This window comes from Giraffa tippelskirchi, chromosome 9 (genome assembly GCF_054371585.1).
Source record: "Giraffa tippelskirchi isolate mGirTip1 chromosome 9, T2T-mGirTip1v1.2.pri, whole genome shotgun sequence".
NCBI lineage: Eukaryota > Metazoa > Chordata > Mammalia > Artiodactyla > Giraffidae > Giraffa > Giraffa tippelskirchi.
This window is the reverse complement of record NC_137283.1, coordinates 47,364,967-47,389,478: the sequence shown is the minus strand read 5'-3', so window position 1 is coordinate 47,389,478 and position 24,512 is coordinate 47,364,967. Positions and strand designations below refer to the sequence as shown.

Sequence of the window (24,512 nt, the reverse complement as noted above, 5' to 3'; positions counted from 1 at the left end):
AGTGTCCTGGTGGAACAGACCCCTCAAGGCTTTCCTGAAGGGGGAAGGTGGTTACGGTGGGAGGACCCCTTTCTCTCATAGGGCAGTAGTAAACCTCTGCTTTTACTGAATAGCTTTACCTGAGCAGGTAATAGATGGTGGATATCCAGTAGTTCAGTCTCTGAAAGTCTGGCCCAGAAATGCATCTCTCAGAAGTTAATCTGTGAAGTTACTAGGGATATCTGCCTTACTTGCTGAGAGAAGCAAGAGACAGCTACCATGCCAATGACTTGAGTGAAAGAATAAAATGGTTTTCAGGGAAATGGCCTCACCAGTTTCAGCACCTTAGAAGATGTAGGTTTGGCCAGCCTGAAGCAATCCCTTGTTTTTCCTTGTGAAGATGGCGTGTGTGGAGAAAGCTTAGAGAAGCAGCCCTAGGTCAGGTTATTCCCCTGGTCTCTGTCTCTCATTCAGTCACCTGGGACAGGTCACTCTGCCTCTTTGCTGTAGTTTTTATCCTCAAAATAAGTTTGTTGCTGATGGTTGCTGAGCCAGTCCTCATTATTACAAGGCTGTGGTAAATGTTGAGGTCCTGAAGAAGGATGTGTGGCACTGACGCAGGGTTCTGTTGCTATCCTGCACTGACACCTCCTGGCCACACTGCCTTGTCAGTTCCCATCTGTACCTTTGTAGGAGAGGCCACACTGTGCTGAAGATTCATCTCCCTGCCAAGGAAGAAAATGTGATCCTGGTGCGGCTCTCTAAGATCCAGCGAGATTTGTACACACAGTTCATGGACCGCTTCCGGGACTGTGGTAGCAGCGGCTGGCTGGGGCTGAACCCTCTCAAGGCTTTCTGTGTGTGCTGCAAGGTGTGTTGAGGCCTCGGGGAATACTAAGATACAGACTAAGGATGCTCATAGTCCCAAGGGAGTCATGACTGCTGGGAATCCTTGATAAAGGAAGTTCACTGCACTGAGGGCTCTGAGGCAAAGCAGTTCCCCGGCGTACCACTCGTAGACTATAATGTAAATGGTGCCCCTTGCAGTTGTGCAGCTGCACAGCTTCTTACACCAAGCTTGAGAAATCACTTCCTTTCTCACTGATTTTTTTCAACTGAGACATGGAGTGATTGGAGGAACATCGTGGGACCGAGTTGTTGACTGCTAGTGTAATCAGGATTCAAGAAATATATAGCTTAGACACGCACGTTATTAGAAATACCTTCCATTTAATTCTGTGTTTAATCAGGTTGAGATCTGTTTCATTCTGATAATGCTTGAGATGGTTTGGGGACAGCAGAGCCTAAGTATCTTTAGCACTGGGCCTTGTGAACAGGCTGACGAACCCTGGCTTGTCTTTGACTTGGCCAGATGCTCTCAGGTGCCTCACGAGGGATCTGTTTCTTTGACAGCGCTCAACTAACCTTGTTGGATATTATTCCCACTGCTCTAATAAGTCAGCTGAAGGTGTGTGTCTGGGGACAGATGACTTTCAAAATATTTCCTAGATCAGGGCCAGGAAGCTAAAGCAGACATGGTCTGTGAGGATGCTTTGGTGCTGGTGTACCCTTCTCACACACACCCCAACACCACCCCCTTTCCTCAGGAATTCTCAATTCCTGCCAAGAATGTCCCTGAAATGACTTACAGTTGATCATCATCTTAAGTTGGAAACATTTTTTCATAGGAGAGATTGGTCTTGTTACATAGTTTCATACAGTACTTGACTGTAACCACATGGTGAAACAGGAATGTTCTTGTTTAAAGAAGAATGCAAGACTTGTGACAGCCTTTTTGGTCATGTACCAAACATACTGGCATGCCTCCTGGTGTGAATTCTCCCATTCATGTATCATGGAAATCAGAGTCGGTTAGTGAAAATGTGGAGGCTCTTTGGCTATGATGGGGTTGGGGAGACTTTAATCTGGGGTGTGACAGTGGGTGCTGTGGGAGGTGTGTGTGGGCAAGTGCCTGTTTCCAGACTCCCTGGGACACCCTTAGATTGTTCTCTGCCCTGTGCTACCTCCCCTTTAACTTGAACCTCAGATCTGGAATCACCCCGACGTGCTGTATGAAGCCCTTCAGAAGGAGAACCTGGCCAATGAGCAAGACCTGGACGTGGAAGAGCTTGGTTCAGCAGGAACTAGTGCCCGCTGCCCGTCACAGGGAACAAAAGGCAAGGTGGAGGACAGCGCCCTGGCCTCCTCAATGGGAGAGGCGACCAACAGCAAGTTTCTCCAAGGGGTCGGCTTCAACCCTTTCCAGGAGCGAGGCAACAACATTGTCACATATGAATGGGTGAGTCAGGCAGATCCATAAACCGCTGCTGAAAGGGGGTGGCAGAGAGCCTTCGTGGGGAGAGGGTAGGGCACGCACAGTGTACTGTCCGCTAAGGTCTATGCAGGGACCTATTCAGGTTGCCTGTGAGCTACTGCCTTTGAGGGTGAGAATTGTATTTCTAGTAGTCTGGCTACGGCCTGCTCCAAGCTGCCTCATTTCCTCTCCTACAGGCCAAGGACCTTTTGACTAATTACCAAACTGGTGTCTTAGAGAACTCTCCCAAGATGGTACTGCTTTTCCACCTGATTGAGGAAAGTGTGAAGCTTGGAGACAAGATCCTTGTGTTCAGGTAGGAAAAGAAATTCCCTAGTGTGTGTCTTTGGTAAAGACTGACATAGCCCCTGCAGCCTGAGACTGTCCAGGATTGCACCAGCCCCATTTTATGTCCATGTCTCTGCAACCATGTCTCTGCTTCTTGTACTTTGTTTCTTAGAGTTTCTTTTTTTATCCAATGCAGTCTCTCTGCAGAGAACAACTTGAGACCTATGCAGGAGATCATGGTCTAATCCTTCAAACTGTGACCCAGGCCAAATCTGGCCTGTTTTTGTATAGCTTGAGAGCTAGTTTTTACATTTTAAAAGAATTTTTTTGTTTTTGTTTTTTTAAAGAAGCATATGCAAGGACTTCCCTGGCAGTCCTGTATTAGGACTTTGTTTTTCCACTGCAGGGGTCACGGGTTCGATCCTGGTTGAGGAACTAAGATCACAGGAGCTGCACAGTGTAGCAAAAAAAAATTTTTAATTTAAAAAAAGAAGCATATGTAGCACAGGCTATGTGTGGTCTATGAAGCCTAAAATTATTTACTATTTGGGCCTTTACCGAAAACATTTGCTGACCTCTGGTCAAATCTGCCTCTATATCCCCAGCCTCTCCCTACCTTTTTTTAAAGCTTTGTATATAAGGCCAAATAAGTTATGTTATTTATTCCCAGTCTTGAGAGCTCTGAGTCCCATCAAGGCCTCACTTCTCAGAGAAACAGGCATAAAGTAGATTGCTTCTCCTTTGTTCCAACTAGATTATGCTCCAGTGAGAGCTAAGTGACAGGATCTTGGCTTGGGAGTCTCAGAGTCGGGGTTCCCATGTGTGACATGCTCTGACAAGAAAGCAAGGATTCTAACTTTGGGAGAGCCTAGTGTCCTGCTGCTTTTATGGTCTGGCTTTCTGCTTAACTTGGAAACAGCTAAATGATCCGTCTCCTTAGTAAAATCCTAATATTGCCTGTGGCCTATAATTAGATCTCATGTATATTCATACAGTGTTGGTTTTTAATGCTGATGCTATGTGTTACTCTGCACCAAGCTAAATCTCAGGATTTTTTCCATCAAGGAAGTAATAGGTTAGAGAATTTTTTGGTGGGGTGGTGGTGATAAGTGTGTGGATGATTATTCTCCCTTATGAGCTAGGGTGGTTCTTTGTGGGTAGTTGGATGCGTGAGCTCTCATTCTCAGAGGGGAGCCTACTGGGGAACAAGATTCCCTCGGGTCCAGGAACCTTCTGAACCAAATGTGTCCCTTTCAGCCAGAGCCTTTCCACCTTGGCTCTAATCGAGGAGTTCCTAGGGAAGCGAGAAGTGCCCTGTCTACCTGGTGCTGAGGGGCAAGGAGTACAGAAGTGGGTTCGAAACATCAGCTACTTCCGTGAGTTCATTGCTGCTTTGTCTGTGGAGCCTTGGCAAGTTCTGCCTGAGGGTTTCCTCTCCCTCTCTCCTCCTCCCTCCATTCTCCATCACATGCATGGGAAGATCTGTGATTTAGCTAGGGAGCAGAGAGATACTAAAAGCAAGCTGCTGTGTGTGAGGCACTGCACTAGGCTGGGGAGCTTAGGCCAGGTATAAAGAGGGCAGAGACGTTGAAGGCAGATGCCCTGCCATCACCCTGGCATTCAGGAACAGATTTAAGGTAGCACTGGCTGACTGCCCTCACCAGAGTTCTACAGCAGACAGAATCAACATGGTGAGGATGCTTGGAGAAGGCTTCTTGGAGGAGGTGGAACTTGCACTCGACTTGCAAAGATGGAGAAAAATTGAATATACAGAGCTGGTGTGGCCTAAAGATCATCCTAGGGCCACCTGAGAACAGTGAACACAAGCCTAGATCATGTATTCTCACTGGGGGAGAAGGTGTCCCTAACGGGGTGAAAATCAGGTCACAAGGGGACAAAAAAATGTGAATTTTTTAGAATTATAAAGCACAAATATGCATATAATGAATTAATTATATAGTATACAGTATACCTGTGGTATGAAAATTTAATGGAGGATATGGTGATTGGGGGAAAAAAATGTTAAAAGGCCCCTTAATGGGGTGGTAAAGAAAAAAAAAGTTGAGAATTACTGACTTCAGGCACTTACTGACCGGATATTGACATTTGGGCCAGTTAATTGTTGCAGAGGCCTGCCTTTGGCATTGTAGAGTGTTAGCAGCATCTCCTATCTCCACTCACTAGATGGCAGTAGCATCCATGCAGTTATAACAACCCACCTGTCTCTAGACATTGCCAGATGTTCCCTGTGGGGGAGCAGGGTGGGGAAATCCCTTTTGTTGAGAAGCCCTGGCCTAAAGGAAAGATTGAGAGAAATGGAGGGTCGAGGGTTATGAGGAGACTCCAGCCAGCCTAGATCCGTGTGTTGACTGTAGGCTTGTCCCATGATGAATCAGTGGTGACCTGTGCTTGGAAATTGTGGAAACTCAGGTTGAAAGCCAGGTTGGGGTGTTGATTGAAGGAGCCTCTGATACCAGGCAGTTAATACCAGGCTTCCTACATCAGTAGTAATTCAGTTCTCCATGTAGTATTTCATGCCCTTAGCTTTGCCTTCTCTGCTTTCCTCCAGGTGACAAATGTAACCCCTCCTCCCTTATTCCTGTTTCTTAACTGAAACCTACTTTTTCTCTTGCTTGTGAGCTTCCCTCCTTTCATTCCAGTATCCCATCCCCTTGCTCCAGATTATCTGGTTTTTGTTTTTTTTTTTTAATGTCTCCTTCAAGCAACTCCTTAGCCTTAGGAGTCTGTTAACTGTGGATTCCTGCTTGGTGAAGGAACATCATCCTTCCTTATCAAAACATAAAACCCTTGGTCCTTTTGTACTCACCCACAGGACTGAGGCAGAGCAGTTACCTTAAACCCGTTCTTACCAGGCTTCCTTAACTAGGGTGATTTTTATGCACTCTGAAGTCTAGAACCCTTGGCCTTAGATTTGACCCAAGGTACTAAAGGGAGAAACACAGTTTATAGATGCCTGGGTCTTATGGTAGGTGCCCACAGAATGTCCAAAGCATGGAATCTGAGCACTGTAGTGTTTGTCTTGTTTTGTTTTAACAATCCATTTGCCCATTGATTTTTCTGTGTATCCCTGTCCTCATCTGTTCATTTCTTGTTTGTTTCCTTCTGTCCTAGGGCTAGATGGTAGCACCCCTGCCTTTGAGAGGGAGCGGCTCATTAATCAGTTCAATGATCCCAGCAACCTCACCACCTGGCTGTTCCTTCTTTCCACAAGGTGAGTGAATCCTGAAATGGGGAAGTCAGAGGGCTGCATTCAGGGCATTTGGCCACACAGGCCTGAACCCCAAAGGCTTGCCCAAGTTCTGTCAGAAGAGATAGAGATCTCAGATTTGTGACTTGTTTTTGAAGTGAGACGGGCCCCCCAAAGGAAATTTTGTTTGAAGGGCAATAATGATAGTGTCATGAATTTCTCTGAGACTTTCATTCACAGTGGTCATAATTAGCTTTTCTCTCAGGACTGTTCTGAGGTTTAGATGATGTGATAAATGTGAAAGTGCTTTAATAAGTACAAAGTACAATATAACTATAAAAGACTGATGGCATTATTTGTCTCATGCCAAGCAGCTTGAAGGCTGTGCTGCCTTCTTCATCAGAATGCCCTTGATAGGGTATGTACCAGTCATTCTCCCAAGCTGTTAGACCAAACACATCAGAAACATTGGTACACAGACACTTCCCCTCACTCAGTGACATCACTCCTCACTCATCACAGCGAGGTGGGAGAGTGGATTTTCTTTCTGAGCTGGTAGGCATTTCTGTGTTGGACTTTCAGGGCACCCTTTCAGTGCCTGAGGAAGGTACTATTCTTCAGCAGAATCCTCCAATATGTTCTGCTTAGGATAAAGAGGATGATATTCAGGTAGGAGTCACAGGGGGTAAAACCTATCTGAGAACTGTCTTTAAAACTAATCACTTTCTGTGATTATTGGCTTGTGTTTTAAAGGGCTGGGTGTTTGGGCGTGAATCTGATTGGTGCCAACCGAGTGGTGGTGTTTGACGCTTCCTGGAACCCTTGCCATGATGCTCAGGCAGTATGTCGGGTATACCGTTATGGCCAGAAAAAGCCCTGTCACATCTATCGCCTTGTGGCTGATTTCACCCTCGAAAAGAAGATCTATGACCGTCAGATTTCGAAGCAGGGCATGTCAGGTGGGCCATCTTTCAGGCTCAGAAGACGCACATTTATACAGACTACGATTCTAATTATATCAAAGGAGGGGAGGAGAGGGGCAGGATGAGGAAACACAGGCAGGCTTTCAATTTCTGATGCAAATAATTGCTTACGAGGACATTTAGCTCAAATTGTTGAAGATGGGTTTAATGATAAGAGCTGAGCCTGGTTATGCAGGTATCTCTTAAGATATTTCTGTTTCATGAGGGTCTCAGACCTGCTCTTTGACTTTAAGGTATGAGGTGGCCTGAGGTGTTTTAGATATTAGTGACAGTTATGCCACCTACCACGTCTCTTCTCTGCTAGTCTTTGGAATGGTGCTTTTGTGGTCTCCTTTGCCGAGAACTGACTTCCTCCATGTCTTCTCCCTTTTCCCTTCTAGATCGGGTGGTGGATGATCTCAATCCAATGCTGAACTTTACTAGAAAGGAGGTGGAGAACCTACTGCACTTCGTGGAGAAGGAGCCAGCTCCCCAAACATCCTTGAACGTAAAGGGGATCAAGGAGCCAGTCCTACAACTTGCCTGTCTGAAATACCCTCACCTCATCACCAAGGTGGGACCCTGGTGTGCACATGTCCCAGTACTGCACTCTTCACTGAGGGAGACTTGTCTGGTTCCTTCATCCAGAATTTTATTTCGTGCAGATTAATTCAGCTGGTTCTTTTCCTTGCCCCAGACAGTCCCGCTCCCCTCTCCCCATCACCTATCCTATCCTTGTCTCATCCTAGCAGTGTGAGCTCAACCATGAGGATAATTTGGCCATGGTGAGTTTTCCTAGCCTAAAGAAGTTCTGAAAATGTAGTCTGGTGATTCTCTGAACCCTCCCGTTCTTTTGATATGGAAGGCAGACATAGGTTGTCTAAAGCTGCTGCCGGGTTAGAGTTGAGAATTTATGCTCTTGACAGAAAGAGTAAATGTGCCTGTGAGTCTGAGAGCAGGCTCTTTGCTAAGTTCTGTAGACAGCCAGCTCTTTCTTGGTTTCAAAGTAAGGCTTTTTGTATATCATTCATGGTGGTACAAAGACTGGTAATTAAATCAACATCCTCCTGTGTCCCCAGGAGCCTTTTGAGCATGAGTCATTGCTCCTTAACCGAAAGGATCACAAGCTGACCAAGGCTGAGAAAAAAGCAGCAAAGAAGAGCTACGAGGAGGACAAACGTACATCGGTCCCCTACACCCGCCCATCATATGCGCAGTATTATCCGGCCAGCGACCAGAGCCTGACCAGCATTCCCGCCTTCAGTCAGAGAAACTGGTGAGTCACTGAAAAGGGAGGAAGGTCTGCTGCTGGACCAGGCCCAGACCTCTCAACTGGTTCCTTTTGTAAATAAAAGGAGGCCTACAACTTGCTCTTAGGCTGCCTTGAATGGACAGGTTCTGCTCTTGGATGAGATGCTGAAGCAGTTCTGCAGCCCTGGTGTTTTAAGTGGTTCTGGCTGGAAGAGTGAGCTGCTGGTCCTGTGACTCAGGAGGGTCCTTCTGTCCCCCTCAGGAGGCACAGCTTCCCCTAACATGGACTCCCAGGCCTCCCACACAGCCACCTCCTATCTGCAACGCCTTGGTCCTAGCCCTCATTTCGCAGTGAAGTTCAAGAGTGAAGGCCAGGTCTTCTATGGGTCTTGAATCGTACTCAAGGAATTCCAGTGCTCTTAATGGGATCTCATTCTGTGTCTGTGCCTTATTCCTAAGCAAAAAGATCTTTTTCTTGAGTACAATTTCCAAAACTATTATGGATAGGAACAGCATGGAAGCCAATTGCTAAGCAGGGACAGAGGCTCTTTGTAGGAAATTATAGGATAGTTATCAGTACTTTTTTTTTTCTTCTCAGTAGAAGACAGAGTACCTCATAGCCTTTATCACATCAGCTTCCTGCTTGCTTGGTTTGCATTTTTACATTGTTTGATTATCTTGAGTTACAGATACTAGTAATTATTTTAAGAGGGATAGATTTTAGAATTTTTTCTTTTGAATGTTCTGTGTTAAAAAAAAAAAAAGCTTGCTAAATGAGCTTCTAAAGGAACTGAATGTAAGATTTTGTATGACTAAACTTTGGTGATTAAATTTGTCAATTTTTATGTGTAAGATGCTTCCGAGTAGAAAATTACTATCTTTTCAAAGACTTCAGACTATTTCTGTGTCATTTTCCAAGATACTGTTGCCCGCTCACATTCTCCTCTCTTGTCCTCTACCCCTTTTCTTTCTCTTTTCTGGACTTTTCCTTGTAATAACAGGAATGGACTAAGTCTGAACCCAGTGGGAGAAAAACCATATGGAGGCAAGGTGTGACAAATGGGCTGGGCTGTAAGGAGATGTCAGCTCCTTTTCTAGCCCAACTGCGGCCCTGTGGAAGGCATTGGCCTCTCAAAGCATTTAATCCTGCTAATTCCTTATTCTATCTGGGTACATGTGAGGAGGCCTCCCCACCCAAATTCCTAGCCTTAGCCTCTGCAGAATATGGACCTTGGGCTAGATTCCTAAGAGTCCCACTGATACCAGATTGATTATATTCTTTGCAGCCAAAGATGGAGAAGCTCTATACAGTCAGCAAAAACAAGACCGGGAGCAGACTGTGGCTCAGATCATGAACTCCTTATTGCCAGATTCAGACTTAAATTGAAGAAAGTAGGGAAAACCACTAGACCACTCAGGTATGACCTAAATCAAATCCCTTATGATTATACAGTGGAAGTGACAAATAGATTTAAGGGACTAGATCTGATAGACTGAGTGCCTGATGAACTATGGACAGAGGTTCATGACATTGTACAGGAGACAGGGATCAAGACCATCCCCATGGAAAAGAAATGCAAAAAAGCAAAATGGCTGTCTGAGGAGGCCTTACAAATAGCTGGGAAAGGAAGAGAAGAGAAAAGCAAAGGAGAAAAACAAAGATACTCCCATCTGAATGCAGAGTTCCAAAGAATAGCAAGGAGAGATAAGAAAGCCTTCCTCAGCAATCAATGCAAAGAAATAGAGGAAAACAACAGATTGGGAAAGACTAGAGGACTCTTCAAGAAAATTAGAGATACCAAGGGAACATTTCATGCAAAGATGGGCTCAATAAAGGACAGAAATGGTATGGACCTAACAGAAGCAGAAGATATTAAGAAGTGGTGGCAAGAATACACAGAAGAACTGTACAAAAAAGATCTTCACAACCCAGATAATCACGATGGTGTGATCACTCAACTAGAGCCAGACATCCTGGAATGGGAAGTCAAGTGGGCCTTAGAAAGCATCACTACGAACAAAGCTAGTGGAGGTGATGGCATTCCAGTTGAGCTATTTCAAATCCTGAAAGATGATGCTGTGAAAGTGCTGCACTCGATATGCCAGCAAATTTGGAAAACTCAGCAGTGGCCACGGGACTGGAAAAGGTCAGTTTTCATTCCAATCCCAAAGAAAGGCAATGCCAAAGAATGCTCGAACTACCACACAATTGCACTCATCTCACATGCTAGTAAGGTAATGCTCAAAATTCTCCAAGCCAGGCTTCAGCAATACGTGAACTGTGAACTTCCAGATGTTCAAGCTGATTTTAGAAAAGGCAGAGGAACCAGAGATCAAATTGCCAACATCTGCTGGATCATCGAAAAAGCAAGAGAGTTCCAGAAAAACATCTATTTCTGCTTTATTGACTATGCCAAAGCCTTTGACTGTGTGGATCACAATCAACTGTGGAAAATTCTGAAAGAGATGGGAATACCAGACCATCTGACCTGTCTCTTGAGAAACCTGTATGCAGGTCAGAAAGCAACAGTTAGAACTGGGCATGGAACAACAGACTGGTTCCAAATAGGAAAAGGAGTATGTCAAGGCTGTATATTGTCACCCTGCTTATTTAACTTCTATGCAGAGTACATCATGAGAAACGCTGGGCTGGAAGAAGCACAAGCTGGAATCAAGATTGCTGGGAGAAATATCAACAACCTCAGATATGCAGATGAAACCACCTTATGGCAGAAAGTGAAGAAAAACTAAAGAGCCTCTTGATGAAAGTGAAAGAGAAGAGTGAAAAAGTTGGCTTAAAGCTCAACATTCAGAAAACTAAGATCATGGCTTCTGGTCCCATCACTTCATGGGAAATAGATGGGGAAACAGTGGAAACAGTGTCAGACTTTATTTTTTTGGGCTCCAGAATCACTGCTGATGGTGATTGCAGCCATGAAATTAAAAGACGCTTACTCCTTGGAAGGAAGGTTATGACCAACCTAGGTAGCATATTTAAAAGCAGAGACATTACTTTGCCAACAAAGGTCCGTCTAGTCAACGCTATGGTTTTTCCAGTGGTCATGTATGGATGTGAGAGTTGGACATCAAAGAAAGCTGAGCGCCACAGAATTGATGCTTTTGAACTGTGGTGTCGGAGAGACTCTTGAGAGTCCCTTGGACTGCAAGGAGATCCAACCAGTCCATCCTAAAGGAGATCAGTCCTGGGTGTTCATTGGAAGGACTGATGTTGAAGCTGAAACTCCAATACTTTTGCCACCTCATGCGAAGAGTTGACTCATTGGAAAAGACCCTAATGCTGGGAAGGATTGGGGGCAGGAGGAGAAGGGGACGACAGAGGATGAGATGGTTGGATGGCATCACTGACTCAATGGACGTGGGTTTGGGTAAACTCTGGGAGTTGGTGATGGGCAGGAAGGCCTGGCATGCTGCGATTCATGGGGTCGCAAAGAGTCGTACACGACTGAGCCACTGAACTGATACCTGAGCTGGGCCCTAGACCCTGGTGAGCGTGTTATGCTCTCTGGCCTGTCTCGGCCATCCACAGGGCCCCAAGGGTTGCCCAAAGGCAGCCTGAGAGCAGTGATTGAGTACTCCTGCAGGCCTACTCCAGCAGCAGACTAGTATAAATGTGTGTTCTTTTATGTGCCAGTTTTCATTCAGATGAGGAAGAATATACCAGTCCCAGAGGGTCTCTTTCCCAGAACTAAAGACCACAGCCTTTAGAAAGCTTAGAGACAGGGACTTAATTTCAGAACCGTTAAATGAGTAGCTTCCTCAAGGTACCAACATCCAGCTGAAAGGAAGGTAAAGAATGAGGAATGCCTCACTGACCACAGGACAACATTTTGGTGTGTTGCTAGTAGGAGATGCACAGCCAGGGCTCAGGCTGGCCACAGGCATGTGCCACTTAGAAGCGTAACTTCTAAGCGTGACTTCTGTTTTCGCCTGCTCCTGCTTGTGTGGTGGCTGTGACTATAGAGCCATTTTGGGGACTGGCCCCAGGAGAAGCCCATTGAAAAGTAACGCAGAAGAGAGAGATGTCTGCCTTACTTGCTGAAACTTGAGGATTCAGAGGGTAATGATGGTTAATGTTGGACAGATGGTCTCAAGGTCACCAGCACATGTGATGTCATGTGGCCTTTTTTTTCTTGGTGAGTGGGAAAATTCCACCCATTTTTCCCCATTTGTCTTCAAGTTAGCATGCACCATGCACCATGTTCTGAAGAAGTCCCCTGCGCCCCCCCCACCCCCCACCATGCCTCTTTGCCTCTTCCTGACTTCTAAGGACAAATTCCTGATGTATGTAGACAGGCAGTCCCAATTCTAGAGGAGCAGATGTCACCTCACATTTCCAAAAAGACATTATTCCACTGACATCTGATTCTTCTTAGACACTGAGAGGCTTTATCCTTCGCTGTGTCTGTCTCTGCTCTGTCTCCAGTCTCCTTTTTAATTGACCATACCGTGCGGCTTCTTTTGATCCTTCTGTCAGCAGCTCTCTGGCTATAGAATGGGGAAGTCTAGAGAAGCTCAGCAGTCTTGCAGAAAGGTAAGTAAGGGCTGTTTTGCCAAACTCTTAGTGTGCTTGTCTTTCTCTCCCAGGCAACCAACCCTGAAGAGTGATGAGAAGCCCGTGGCCAGTGTTCGTCCCGTACAGTCCACCCCAATCCCCATGATGCCACGGCATGTCCCGCTGGGAGGCAGTGTAAGCTCTGCCTCCAGCACAAACCCAGCTGTGAACTTCCCGATCAACTACCTGCAGCGTGCGGGAGTCCTTGTGCAGAAGGTGGTCACCACAACAGGTTGGGAGCTCCTGAGTTCTCTTCCAAGGATGCTGTCCCTTTTAAAATTACTCTGTTCAGATTCTTTAACTACTGAGTTATGAGGGAAGCCCAAGAAAGTGAAGTCGCTCAGTGGTTTCTGACTCTTTGCAACCCCAGGGACTGTAGCCTGCCAGGCTCCTTCATCCATGGGATTTGCCAGGCAAGAATACTGAAGTGGGTTGCCATTTCCTTCTCCAGTGGATTATCCCAACCCAGGGATGCAACCCAGGTCTCCCACATTGCAGGCAGACTCTTTACCATCTGAGCCATGAGGGAATCCCTCTGTTCATTTGGGAAATATTGATTAAACAATGTCTGTGTTCTAGGCAATACTACATTGGCACTCTAAGAAGAAGTAGAGAAGGCAGCAGTCCCTAATCATGAAGAATATGTATTCTAATGAAATAAGAGTAGCAACACAGAACGGGATTTTTTTGAATGTGGCGGGTGGGATGGACACTGAACACTCGAGAGATTGTGGGAATGTCACTGGACATAGGGTTGGTCCTCAGAGTGAGGTGTCAGTGTGTTGAGTCCTGCCCAACTTGTTGGGTCAGCTGGGTATGAAGGACAGCTCTCAACGTCCTTAGTTAAAGACCTTGCTTTGTTCTTTGTAAGTTTAATGAGGATCGAGCATGAGGGGCCAGTGGTCGGAGGTGGGCAGCGCATTCATTCCCGCAGTTGATTCTGTGGTTCAGAGTAGTTGGGAAGGGAAGCACCTCATGATGTTGTTTTTCATCTCGTTACGTAGAAATATTCATGATAATTCATTTTAATGAAAATATCTTAATTGTTTTTTTGAGTATGAAAATTAATAGATATTCGCGGTAAAAAAACTTCTTTTGAAACAAATTAAAAACAAAGATAGAGCTTCTTGGGACTTCCTGGGTGGTCCAGTGGTTAAGACTCTGTGCACTGTAGTGGGTACCGGTTTAATCCCTGGTTGAGGTACTAAGATCCCACATGCCATGCAGCACGGCTGAAAAAAAAAAGAGAGAGATAGCCTCTCATAATCCTACTTCTCTGCTGATTCTTGAAAATACTCTTCTTTTCATTCTTTAGTTAGATGAGGAGTACCTAACTAATACCAGCAAGGAAGATGTGTGGCCTCTTGGAGCCTAAAGTGATAGGAGCAGATACATGTAAATTGCTTAGGGAGGAGAAAGAAAGTAGAAATAACCATTTGAACGGAAACTTTTTTGTGTGAACTGAAACTTTCTAAACCAAAAACTATGATTTTTACATTAAACCAAGGAAAACTGATGAGAAGGATGATCAGGTTTCTGAAAAGTGTTTTGTTTTCACAGTATTCTTTGTTGAGGCAGTTGCGAGCAGCCCTGCTTGCTTCCCCTTCCTTGGTTCTGACCTCTGCTCCACTGGGATGCTTTAGGAAAACCCTTGGGGATCAGGGGGTGGATGTGAACTTGGCCTTTTCTCCCCCTTCTTCAGTCAGGCCCTGTGTAATCTAAATCTGAGGTCTGTGTCTTCACTAGATATTGTTATTCCCGGGCTCAACAGCTCCACAGACGTACAGGCAAGAATTAATGCTGGCGAGAGCATCCACATCATCCGTGGGACAAAAGGTGAGCACCTGCCTGAGGAGCCCCTCCCCTCTCTTTGGTTGAGAGTGGTGGGCTGGCCAGCAGAATCAGGACATATGGCTTGAGCTGGAGCAGGGATAGGAGTCATCCTATAAGAGTGGGGGAACGTGGGGGAAACCTGAGAAAATGACATTTCTAGGAGCTTAGCCGGTTTGGGGTGGGCTCAAAGGATAGCTGTCAGTGGCTTAAAAGGGTTGTGGTCCCTGCCTTCCTGTATTTTGCCATCTTCTTTATGGAGACTCTCAGAGTGGGTTTGGATAGACACATTGTTCTGTGTTGGTCTCAGCCTGTCGATAATATTGGCTAGGAATGCCTGAGACACTCGTCTGGTCCTGTACTCCTGGTGGCCAGCCCCACATACCTTTCCTCAGAGCCAGTGTTGTGACCGGACCAGCCCTTGTTTTTCTTATTACAATGGCAGGATGCACCTCAGCAACAACCATTAGGCAACTTTGAAAACACAAGGCTTATTACTCACAGGTCCTCTAGGGCACACAGCATACTCCAGGGCCACACAGGAAGGTGGTAGGTAGAGAGTCAGTGTGTGGGCTTGGGTCTCTGTCTTACTAGGGTCCAAAAGTGGCTAGGGTTTCACAGGTTCACTCTTTATTGGTGAATTTAAAACATAAGAGTGGGAATTGGTGTGTGGGAAGGGAAAGGCGAGAATCACTCAAGGATTATTTATCTAGGTTACCCCAGGCTTTCTAAAAAGGAACTTGTCAAGGGTAAGAGCAGCCAGGTTCCTTATCTCGTAGTTTAGCTAGTAGCTGTGCCTGACAGCTGGCAGTTTGTTATCCAAGATGGATGTCTTTGAAATGATGTCTTGGCAATCAAAAGCTTAATGTCTGGCATTTACACTGCACATGGGAAGGCCAAAATTAGAGGTAATAGGTTATAAGCGAACACATATATTGCTGTGCTGTCTTACCTACTTGACTAGAGTGAGGTAGACATCTCCAACTAGGAAATGTAGTGGGTGGATGAATTAGTATACCTGGGTTATATGACAGAATTTTCAAGTGTGGTCATTTGAAAAGTCTGCTGCCTCTGGCCTCATGAAGTTCTCTAGATGGGATTTCTGGAGAAATCTGGGCTGGTGTCAGAACACAGTGGAAGCCTATATTTCATGTCAGCTTGTGCTCTGTTATGCTCCCTGAGGGTCTTTGTTTAGTAAGGAGATTTTGCCCTAGTCTCTGTTGGGTTAAAGTACCCTTAGTTTCAGGGAAAAGATGTTATGAAATACATGATATCCAGAGAAGGTCGTCCACAGCCCCCTTACTGGGTTCTTTCTAGCCTAGAGCTGGGAGGAGGGAGTGGTATGCAGACTGTGGCCCACTGGCCAAATCTTGCCTACTTGCTGTTACTGTACTTGTGAGCTAAGAATGGGTTTTATATCTTCAGTCATTTCCAGTTGGTTGGGAAAAAAATCAAAAGAGTGTTTATTCTGTGACATGTAAAGTATAAGAAATTCACATATTGGTGTCCATAAAGGTCTTTGGAGTACCGCCATGCCCAGCTGTCATGCTGTAGCAGCCGAGTCGAGGAGTTGCAACAGAGCCCTTTTGGCTCACAAAGCCAAAAATATTTACCAACTAATGCTTTAAGAAAAAAATTTGCTGACCTCTGGCCAAGAGGCAGCCCTGGCACCAAGAACTTGATCAGAAGACATGCCCAAGACCAAGGGAAGGTTGACTAGTGCCGTGTGGGAATAGAATGCCCATCTTGATTTATTCCTACCAAGGGAGGGCGGTTATTGAGGCAGTGAGGCTGCTTCCTCCCCAGTCAAGACGAGGACCTAGACCGGAGGACCTGGGCCAGAACAGAGGGAGCCAACTTACTGTCTTTCACAGCACCCTATTAATTTCCTTCATTGCATTTACCCTTTCCTGATGTTTTCTAGTATAACTGTGTGTCTTCTCCTCCAAAGTTAAGCTCCATGAGACAGAGCCCTTTTCTGTCTTGTATACTTCAGTGTCTGGAACAGTGTCTGGTATATGTTAGTCACACAGTCAGTGTTTGTGGAGTAAATAAGTAATATTGGGTCCACAGGTCAGTCATCCCACTCCTCACTTAAGGGATTTTGAGAGAGAATGTGAGACCACTTATATAGCTCTTTCTGAGCCCAATGTGGCTAAGCCTGGAGTTCCCAGGGCTGGCTGTATTGCATGTCTGCTCCTCACAGTCTTCCTCATGCTTCTCCTTAGGGACATACATCCGTACCAGCGATGGGCGAATCTTTGCTGTCCGGGCGACTGGCAAACCAAAGGCCCCTGAAGATGGTCGGATGGCTGCCTCAGGTATAGTGGCTTCTCCTTTCCATTGACCTACGTGGCATTTTTGACAGATTTGGTTTGTTACTATTTTTTGAATAGATAATGTATACATGGTTCACAATTCAAAGAATACAAAAAAGAGTAAAGTGAGAAGTTTTTCTTCCCTTATACTCTCAGCCATCTGTTGCTCCTGCTTGGAAGTGCTTATTCCTGTTTTTTGTTTTTTTCTCGAGATATTCTATACATATACATGGTACAGGGATATGTATGTGCACGTGTATGTATATATTAAAACAATGTATGTTATGTCCATACTATGTATGTATGTAACTTTGTATTTTGAAAACAAATGCTAAACTTGCTGTAATATACTGTTTGTTCTTTTCTTCATTCACTGGTATGTCTCAGTGCTTGTTCCTTACCCTTCCTTGAGATGTTCCCTGGTGAAGGTTTGCACAAGATGTAGTTAGATGGGTATAAGATGGATATAGTTAGATGGGTATAACATGGTGTGTTACCAAATTCCCTGTTACTGGACCTTTAGGTTGTTGTGCTCCTCCGTTACACTTCTGGTTCACAGTCACATGGGTGTATCTATAGGAAAAATTCCTAGAAGTCAGAGTGCCAGGTCAAAGAATATACATGTGGCACATGAACAACATTAAGAACTCTTGCAGAAGTCCCCTTTAGTTAGGGGAGTGGTTCTCACTTATCCTCCCACTGTGCGATGTGAGACTAGACTGCTCTTGCTCTCAGCTTTTATCATGGAAATTATCAAGACACCGGACAAGTTGAAGAACAGCACTGTGAGCACCTGCGTACCCTGCAGCTCGATCTGGTGGCTGACACCTTTTTCAGAAACTTTTTCCTTTCTCTCCTTTCCTATTATTTGAACTGTTTGTAAGTTGAAGACATCATGTCATTTCACCCCTAAATATTTCAGTACACATTTGCTGAGATTAAGGTATACTCCTCCTAATCACAGCACCATTATCACGCTAAAAAAAAGTTTAACAATTCTGTAATATTACCTACTACTCTTGCCGTTTTAGATTTCTTAGTTGTACCAGTCATCTTTCATGGCCATGGATTTTGTTTTGTTTTTAACCAAGATAGGCTGCTTTTTTTTTTTTTTTTAATAAATTTATTTATTTTAGTTGGGGGCTAATTACTTTACAATATTGTAATAGTTTTTGCCATACATGACATGAATCAGCCATGGGTTTACATGTGTTCCCCTTCCTGGACCCCCCACCCACCTCCCTCCCCATCCCATCCCTTCTGGGTCATCCCATTGCCCTGGCCCTGAGCATTTGTCTCATGCATCAAACATGGAATGGTGTTCTGTTTCACATATGATAATATACATGTTTCAATGCTATTCTCCCAGAACGTCCCACCCTCACTTTCTCCCTCAGAGTCCATAAGACTGTTCTATGCATCTGTGTCTCTTATTCTGTCTCGCATATAGGGTTATCGTTACCATCTTTCAAATTCCATATATATGCATTAGTATACTGTATTGGTGTTTTTCTTTCTGGCTTACTTCACTCTGTATAATGGGCTCCAGTTTCATCCATCTCAATAGAACCGATTCAAATGTATTTTTTTTAATGGCTGAGTAATATTCCATTGTGTATATGTACCACAGCTTCCTTATCCATTCGTCTGCTGATGGACATCTTGGTTGCTTCCATGTAGACTGCTTTTTAAACTTCCTTTTCCTCTTTTTTTCCCATCATGGGCACTGACCATCTTTGCCCCCAGAAAGTGTCTGACTGAAAGGATGATCTGGCATTTCATATCCATTATTTCATAGGATTCACCTTGGTGGAGTTTTACAGGGAACTGAGGTACAGTGAGGTTACAAGTCTTTCCTTGGATAGACTTAATCCTAGATCAAAAGACTTCTTTCTTTGTGACTGGGAAAAGTTGACTGGGTGATGTTGTTTGCACATGAAACTATTTGAATTTTGAGAACCATAGGACAGGGCTTTTTTCCCAATGGACTTTTGTCTTATCCTCTCCTTCCCTCCCTGGCTATTCTGGTTCTCAGTTACCTGCATTTTGTCCCCAGGTTCCCAGGGGCCTTCTTTCGAGTCTACAAGCAACGGCAGACACAGTGCCTCATCACCTAAAGCCCCCGACCCTGAGGGGCTGGCCCGGCCCGTCTCTCCAGACAGCCCGGAGATCATCAGCGAGCTCCAGCAGTATGCGGATGTGGCTGCTGCCCGAGAGTCCCGCCAGAGCTCCCCAAGCTCCAGTGCCGCCCTGCCTGGCCCCCCGGCTCCACTTGTGGACAGCAGTGCTGTTCCTGGGACAGCCCTCGGGACTGAGCCTCGACACGGGGGTCATTGCCTCAGTAGTTCCCTCCTGGTGACCGGCCAGCCCTGTGGTGACAGGCACTCAGTGTTGGACTTACGGGGCCACAAGCGCAAGTTGGCCACCCCACCTGCTGCCCAGGAGTCAGCCCGCCGGCGGTCCAGGAAGGGCCATCTGCCAGCTCCCGTGCAGCCGTATGAACACGGGTATCCAGTTTCTGGCGGGTTTGCCATGCCACCCGTCTCCTTAAACCATAACCTCACCCCCCCTTTCACCTCCCAGTCTGGGGAGAACTCCCTGTTCATGGGCAGTACCCCCTCCTACTACCAGCTGTCCAATTTGCTGGCAGATGCCCGCCTGGTGTTTCCAGTGACTACTGACCCTCTGGTGCCGGCAGGCCCCGTCAGTTCCTCTTCCACGGCTACCTCAGTCACTGCCAGCAACCCCTCCTTCATGCTCAACCCCTCTGTAACAGGGATACTCCCCAGCTACTCACTCCCATTCTCACAGCCACTCCTGTCCGAGCCAAGGATGTTCGCGCCTTTTCCTTCCCCTGTCTTGCCCAGCAACCTTTCACGGGGCATGTCTGTCTACCCCGGCTACATATCCCCACACGCAGGCTACCCAGCCGGTGGCCTCCTACGGTCCCAGGTGCCTCCATTTGACTCTCATGAGGTTGCTGAGGTGGGGTTCAGCTCCAATGATGATGAGGATAAGGACGATGATGTAATAGAGGTCACTGGGAAATAGCCGGGGATCCCCTCTCCACCTCACTCGGGGCCCCCAGGAGGTCGCCCACCCAGATGGAAGGCAGCAATCTGGGGTTTCTGAGAATAGGGCCCTTGGCAAGAGGGGAAAGGAAGAGGACAAAGAAGGGTGGTTGACCATAGGTGGCAGGGCTCTGTTGCTGTTTTAACAAAAGAGGCAAAAAAAAAAAAATTCCAACAGAGCAGCAATAGTGGGAAATCAGGGACCTAAAACAGGAATGGAGGGGCAGGGCAGCCTGCCTCTCTTCCTGCCTGCCTTGCTTATGCTGTCTGCTTGCTTGCTTGCCCGTCTGAGGGTAGAAGCTCACATCCCGTTTCTGTCTTTGGGAACATTCTCTCCTGAGAGAGCTGCCTTACTGGGTGACTTAGCTTGGTCTGGAGAGGAGAGGGGAGGGAGGGAGGGTAAGAGAAGGGTGGGCAGACTGAGATTCCATGCAGAGTGGGGTCTTTTTAGGGGATGGGAAAGAAGCAGACCAGGTGTGTGTGCGTGTGTACGTGTGTGTGTACGTTTGTGTATATGTACTTACATGTATGAAACAGAGCAGGGGTGCAGGTGGGTGGGAAGGGAGGGAGGGAGGGACTAAGGGGGAAACTAAGAAATGGATTTATCTTTTATAAAATGGAAATCAGAGCATGGTGGTTCATGGCAACTATTACTGTGAACATCAGGGTGCGCCCAGGAGAAGAGCCATGGGAACCACAAGTTTCCTTCTAGTTGGGTGAAGACCAGGCCCAGCTAACCCAAGTCCCCGGCTATCAGAGCCACACTTGATTTAATACTAGGGGGAGATAATCAGAGAAAATGGGCATTACCAATCTCTCTTTCCCCAGTGGCTTTCTCTGAGCAAGATCTCCCATTCTGCCACGTGAGAGTGCCAGTGCCGAGGCCGGGAGGGAGAAACTGCAGAGTGTGAGCGGGAGGTCATGGAGTTGTGGCCCAGAAAAGACATTCTTCACGAAGACGGAACTGAGCCCCCAGCTGCCTGTCCTGGTGGCCTTTCTTGGCCTTTCCTTTCCTTCCCCATTAGAGAGCTCCATGTTAATTTATTTCTTACGGGCAATTATTTATTATTTGGACTTTTCATGTGTCTTGGTTCTTTTTTTGGGGGGGAGGTTGGGAGGGGAGGTTAGGGTAAGGAGGGTAGATGTTGGGAAGGGAAAGTTTAAGATGTCTCAGACCCCACAGCTGCTGGTTAATAAATCCCCAGTGGATGGCGAATTGACCAAGGAAAGAGAGTTAGCCTTGATCAAGGTCTACACTAAGCAACTATGTTTTCAGCAAATGGCCTCGCAGGAAGTTTGGGGAATCCTGTAACTGGGTATTAGTGATGATGTGACTCATTACACAGTGATTGAAACTTAGGATCATGGAGTTTGCAATTGGGAAGTAAGTGACCCCAAATTCAGAGCTGTGTACTTTTGGGATGAGCTTAGAGGCAGGCTCTACATTGAATAGTGAAGCTGGGTGTAGGTGGCTGCTGGGTTGACAGAACAGACAGTTGAGCTCATATTGGGAAATGTTTGGCTTCCTCAGCCTATGGTGATCAGTGTGGGCCCTGGTGTCCGCTACCTCCTCTTTGAAGGAACGTGGAGGAGCCCGTTGTAGAAGCCTTAAATCATCATAACACATCGGTCATTCTGAGTCTCCCCTTATCACCAGTACTGGAGGCTGAGGGGCATCTAGTCTCTAAGCATAAACACTGTCTTCCTTTTGGCTTTTCCACCCCTACTACTGAGACCTTGCTGGGCAGTTCTTTAGGAAAAACAAACCCTGTCTGGCTTCAGAGCTTTACCACCTCCCCATTGGTCCCTCCTCACTGGCTGGGCAGCTGCTGCGCCTGCCTCTTCTGAGCCGTGGAGGCAGCTTAGCCAGGTCGCCCCTAGTAGTAGCTGCTTCTGCAGTTCTGACCAGCCCGTTTGCATTGTTGGAGGGGTCTTAGTGCACGCTGGGGTATTATCCCCAAGAAGAGACAAGGAGATGGCTGTTGCATGTGCGTGTGTGTGTGTGTGTGTGTGTGTGTGTGTGTGTGCACTGTTCAGTTACACCAAAAGTGGAACTGAAGGAGCTTGCTTCCTCGGTTTTCATAAGCACCCTGTCAGACACTTAACTCTCCTCTTCATAGAAGCCTTAGACCTACAATTTAGCTATGCAAATTATTTTAATAATTTAAAAACAGCAGTTCCAACAGTGCTCTCTCTCTCGGATGCATCCCAAGAATGAATGGTGAAGGGGCTGAGTTGGAGTGGGCTCTCCGGTTGAGGCTGGTTGCAGAGGGAGTAAGCTAGCCTGGATCTCTGATTTGCAGGGAACACTCACCACCTGGGCTACAAATGATGCCTCTAAGGCCCCAGAGCACTGGGATCCCAGAGATTGTGTGGGTGTTTGGGGAAGGAGGGGTATTTCTATGTTTGCCTCTAGGAAATCACAGCAGCAGGCTCTGAGAATCCAGAAACTGTCCCAGCGAGGAACTAAAATTGGTCACTGGAGGGGTGGGCTTTTGAAGGTACCGGGAAGCAAATGGGTGTTCTCAGTGCCATTACAAGCCTGCCCTCTTCCCAGTGGTTCTAGGGGCTGAGTCTTGCTTCATCTCCGGAGAGGCCATAGTTTTGGGAGGCTGTCCTGAGTAGACAAGATTTTCTTTGATATGTGCAGCTTACAGTGGATAAGGGAGTAGGGCTAGGATCATGGGAAATTATAGAGTGCTGCTGGTTCCATGGTTTTTCTTTTTTTTCTGTAAATGAACCTGAAAAACACTTCTCTGACATTTCTGCTGTCTCTGTGTGCTGGTAGGCAAGCGTGCATGCGCACCAAATATGAACATATATGTGAGGGAAGCAGGAGATGTCTCAGAACCTAAGAACAATGTTTTACTGTTTCTCTGATGAGAAACAACTTGGCAGTGATGTCCACCCACCATTCCGGCTTGAGTAAGGGAAGGATGGTAAGAGGGAGGGCAGAAGATACGGTTTAGCCATCTTCCCTCACTGCTGTCTTCCACAGAATGTTTTCAAGGGCCTCTCAAGCCCCATCTGTCTGGTTTAGCCTAAATCCTCAATCTAGGGGATATAGTACTATGTAATGATTCAGGATTACCACTTGTAGTAATGCTTGATTTGCTGTCTCAGTATCTGTGTAGATAAAAATTCAACAGAGATTAGCCATTGAAGTGAGAAAGTAAGTGAACCATGTTGGATCCAGATCATTTTCAGATTAGATATCTGCAGAGTTCTCACTGCCTCGAGTTATGCTTCTCAAGCATCTGTCTTAAGCATCTTCTGACTTCAGGCTATCTCTGGTCCTTAGAACTCTATTCTCTAGGAACTAGTGTGTAGAATCTCTATATACTTGTGATTCACAACTAAATACGAACATTTCCCACTCCAGGACACGAAGCAAGTAGCTGGGGTAACATTTTGCTGATAGGTTGAAACACTCAACCAAACTTAACAGTCTCAGTGGGACTGTCACTCCCACAGCAGTCAGAGCAAGGCACTCTTGTCTGGGCATGCCTGGCATTGCTCTGAACTGAGTCCTCATCCCCTGGGGGAAGGTCTTCTGGGGCTTTACATTCCTGTTTCTATGTGTCTGTTCATAACCCCCTCGTGCTTCCCGGTCCCCTGTGATTCCACAGGAGACCACTCTCTCCTCTCTGAGCAGTGGCCTCCTGTGCACCCAGCTCAGTGACACTCCTTCTACCAAAACTGAGAGAAGAACTCCTCCCACCTTTAGATCCCTAGCAGACTTTCTGGCCCTCGGCGGACTGTTCCCACGAGATCTGCACCTCATGGTCTGTCTGAGAAGGTTATGTTCTCCAATCACTCACCTGCAGACTCTCCTTCTGACTGACTCTTCTGCCCTGTGTATTCCACTGTGACCCCTTCGTGTGTGTTCTGTGCCACTGGCTTGGCTCTAGTCCTTTTATGAATACCCGAGTCTTAACGATGAACTTGCTGAGCAGGCAGAGTCCAACTTCTCTGTGCTTTGGGGACTTGGTCTCCTTTCCTCCGTCAGAGGTCTGTTTGCTATCGTAATCTAGTGCGTTGGGGAGAAGTAGCTAGACAGGCTGTAGTGATGGGGCCGGGGGGAGATTTTAGTACTCCGTTACCACTATTGGGGTAATATTCAGAAGAGAGGGGACCTCATACTGTGACCTGACCTAGGGCCCTCCCCTGGAAGAGAGCTCAGTCCAGGTTTGTGTGTGTATGTGTGTGTGTGTGTGTGTGTGTGGTAGAGTGTGTGTGTGCACACACGTGCTTATGTGCACATGGGTGTAAACTGACTTATCTGGTTGTGTTACTCAGGGTGGGCTGGGGACTCACCAGAAGAATCCCCTCAGCCTGCCCGACTGTTTTTTCTGTACCCTCTCCAGAGGGGTCGGGGAAGGGGGTCCAGGGTGGGTTGAGGGGGTCGCAATGGATAACCACTAAGGCCACACTGCTGCCAGGGGGAGTCGGGGGAGATGAGGTGGCCCCAGGGACCTGGCACGTGGCTTTGGTTTTCCATCTTTCCTCAGGACGCCCCCTGAGGCCTGGGACCTGCGCCTGGCTTTGAGGAGCACCTGTAGCTGAGTGCTTCAGCTGCTGGTGTGATCACGGGCTTCCCTTCTCTCTCAGCAGGGCAGGTGCTCCTGCCCTAGAGACTGGGCAACTGGCTGTTTCTATGACGTATTTATTTTTACTTGTGTTTCATGTCACTTTTTTAAAAAAAGCAAACAGAACAA

At 46.6% G+C, this 24,512-nt stretch overlaps 1 protein-coding gene across 18 annotated transcripts in view; it reads left to right on the top strand.

Moving 5' to 3' along the window:
- RAD54L2 (RAD54 like 2) overlaps positions 1-20,873 on the top strand; it is a 115,275-nt gene extending 94,402 nt beyond the window's left edge. For 5 of the 18 annotated variants that reach the window (XM_081525245.1, XM_081525244.1, XM_081525246.1 and 2 more), the window contains exons 11-24: positions 673-850; positions 2,027-2,278; positions 2,491-2,609; positions 3,839-3,957; positions 5,714-5,813; positions 6,543-6,748; positions 7,153-7,325; positions 7,831-8,027; positions 9,289-9,420; positions 12,608-12,807; positions 14,322-14,411; positions 16,634-16,726; positions 18,780-19,230; positions 20,623-20,873. In XM_081525245.1, the coding sequence (XP_081381371.1) occupies positions 673-850; positions 2,027-2,278; positions 2,491-2,609; positions 3,839-3,957; positions 5,714-5,813; positions 6,543-6,748; positions 7,153-7,325; positions 7,831-8,027; positions 9,289-9,420; positions 12,608-12,807; positions 14,322-14,411; positions 16,634-16,726; positions 18,780-19,230; positions 20,623-20,635 (2,323 nt within the window). In that variant the 3' untranslated portion in view covers positions 20,636-20,873. Of the gene's footprint in view, positions 1-672; positions 851-2,026; positions 2,279-2,490; positions 2,610-3,838; positions 3,958-5,713; positions 5,814-6,542; positions 6,749-7,152; positions 7,326-7,830; positions 8,028-9,288; positions 9,421-12,607; positions 12,808-14,321; positions 14,412-16,633; positions 16,727-18,779; positions 19,900-20,622 lie in introns of those variants that run through there. The other 13 variants (XM_081525233.1, XM_081525232.1, XM_081525236.1 and 10 more) reach the window with 5 other exon arrangements.
- The last annotated feature ends 3,639 nt before the right edge of the window (positions 20,874-24,512 follow it).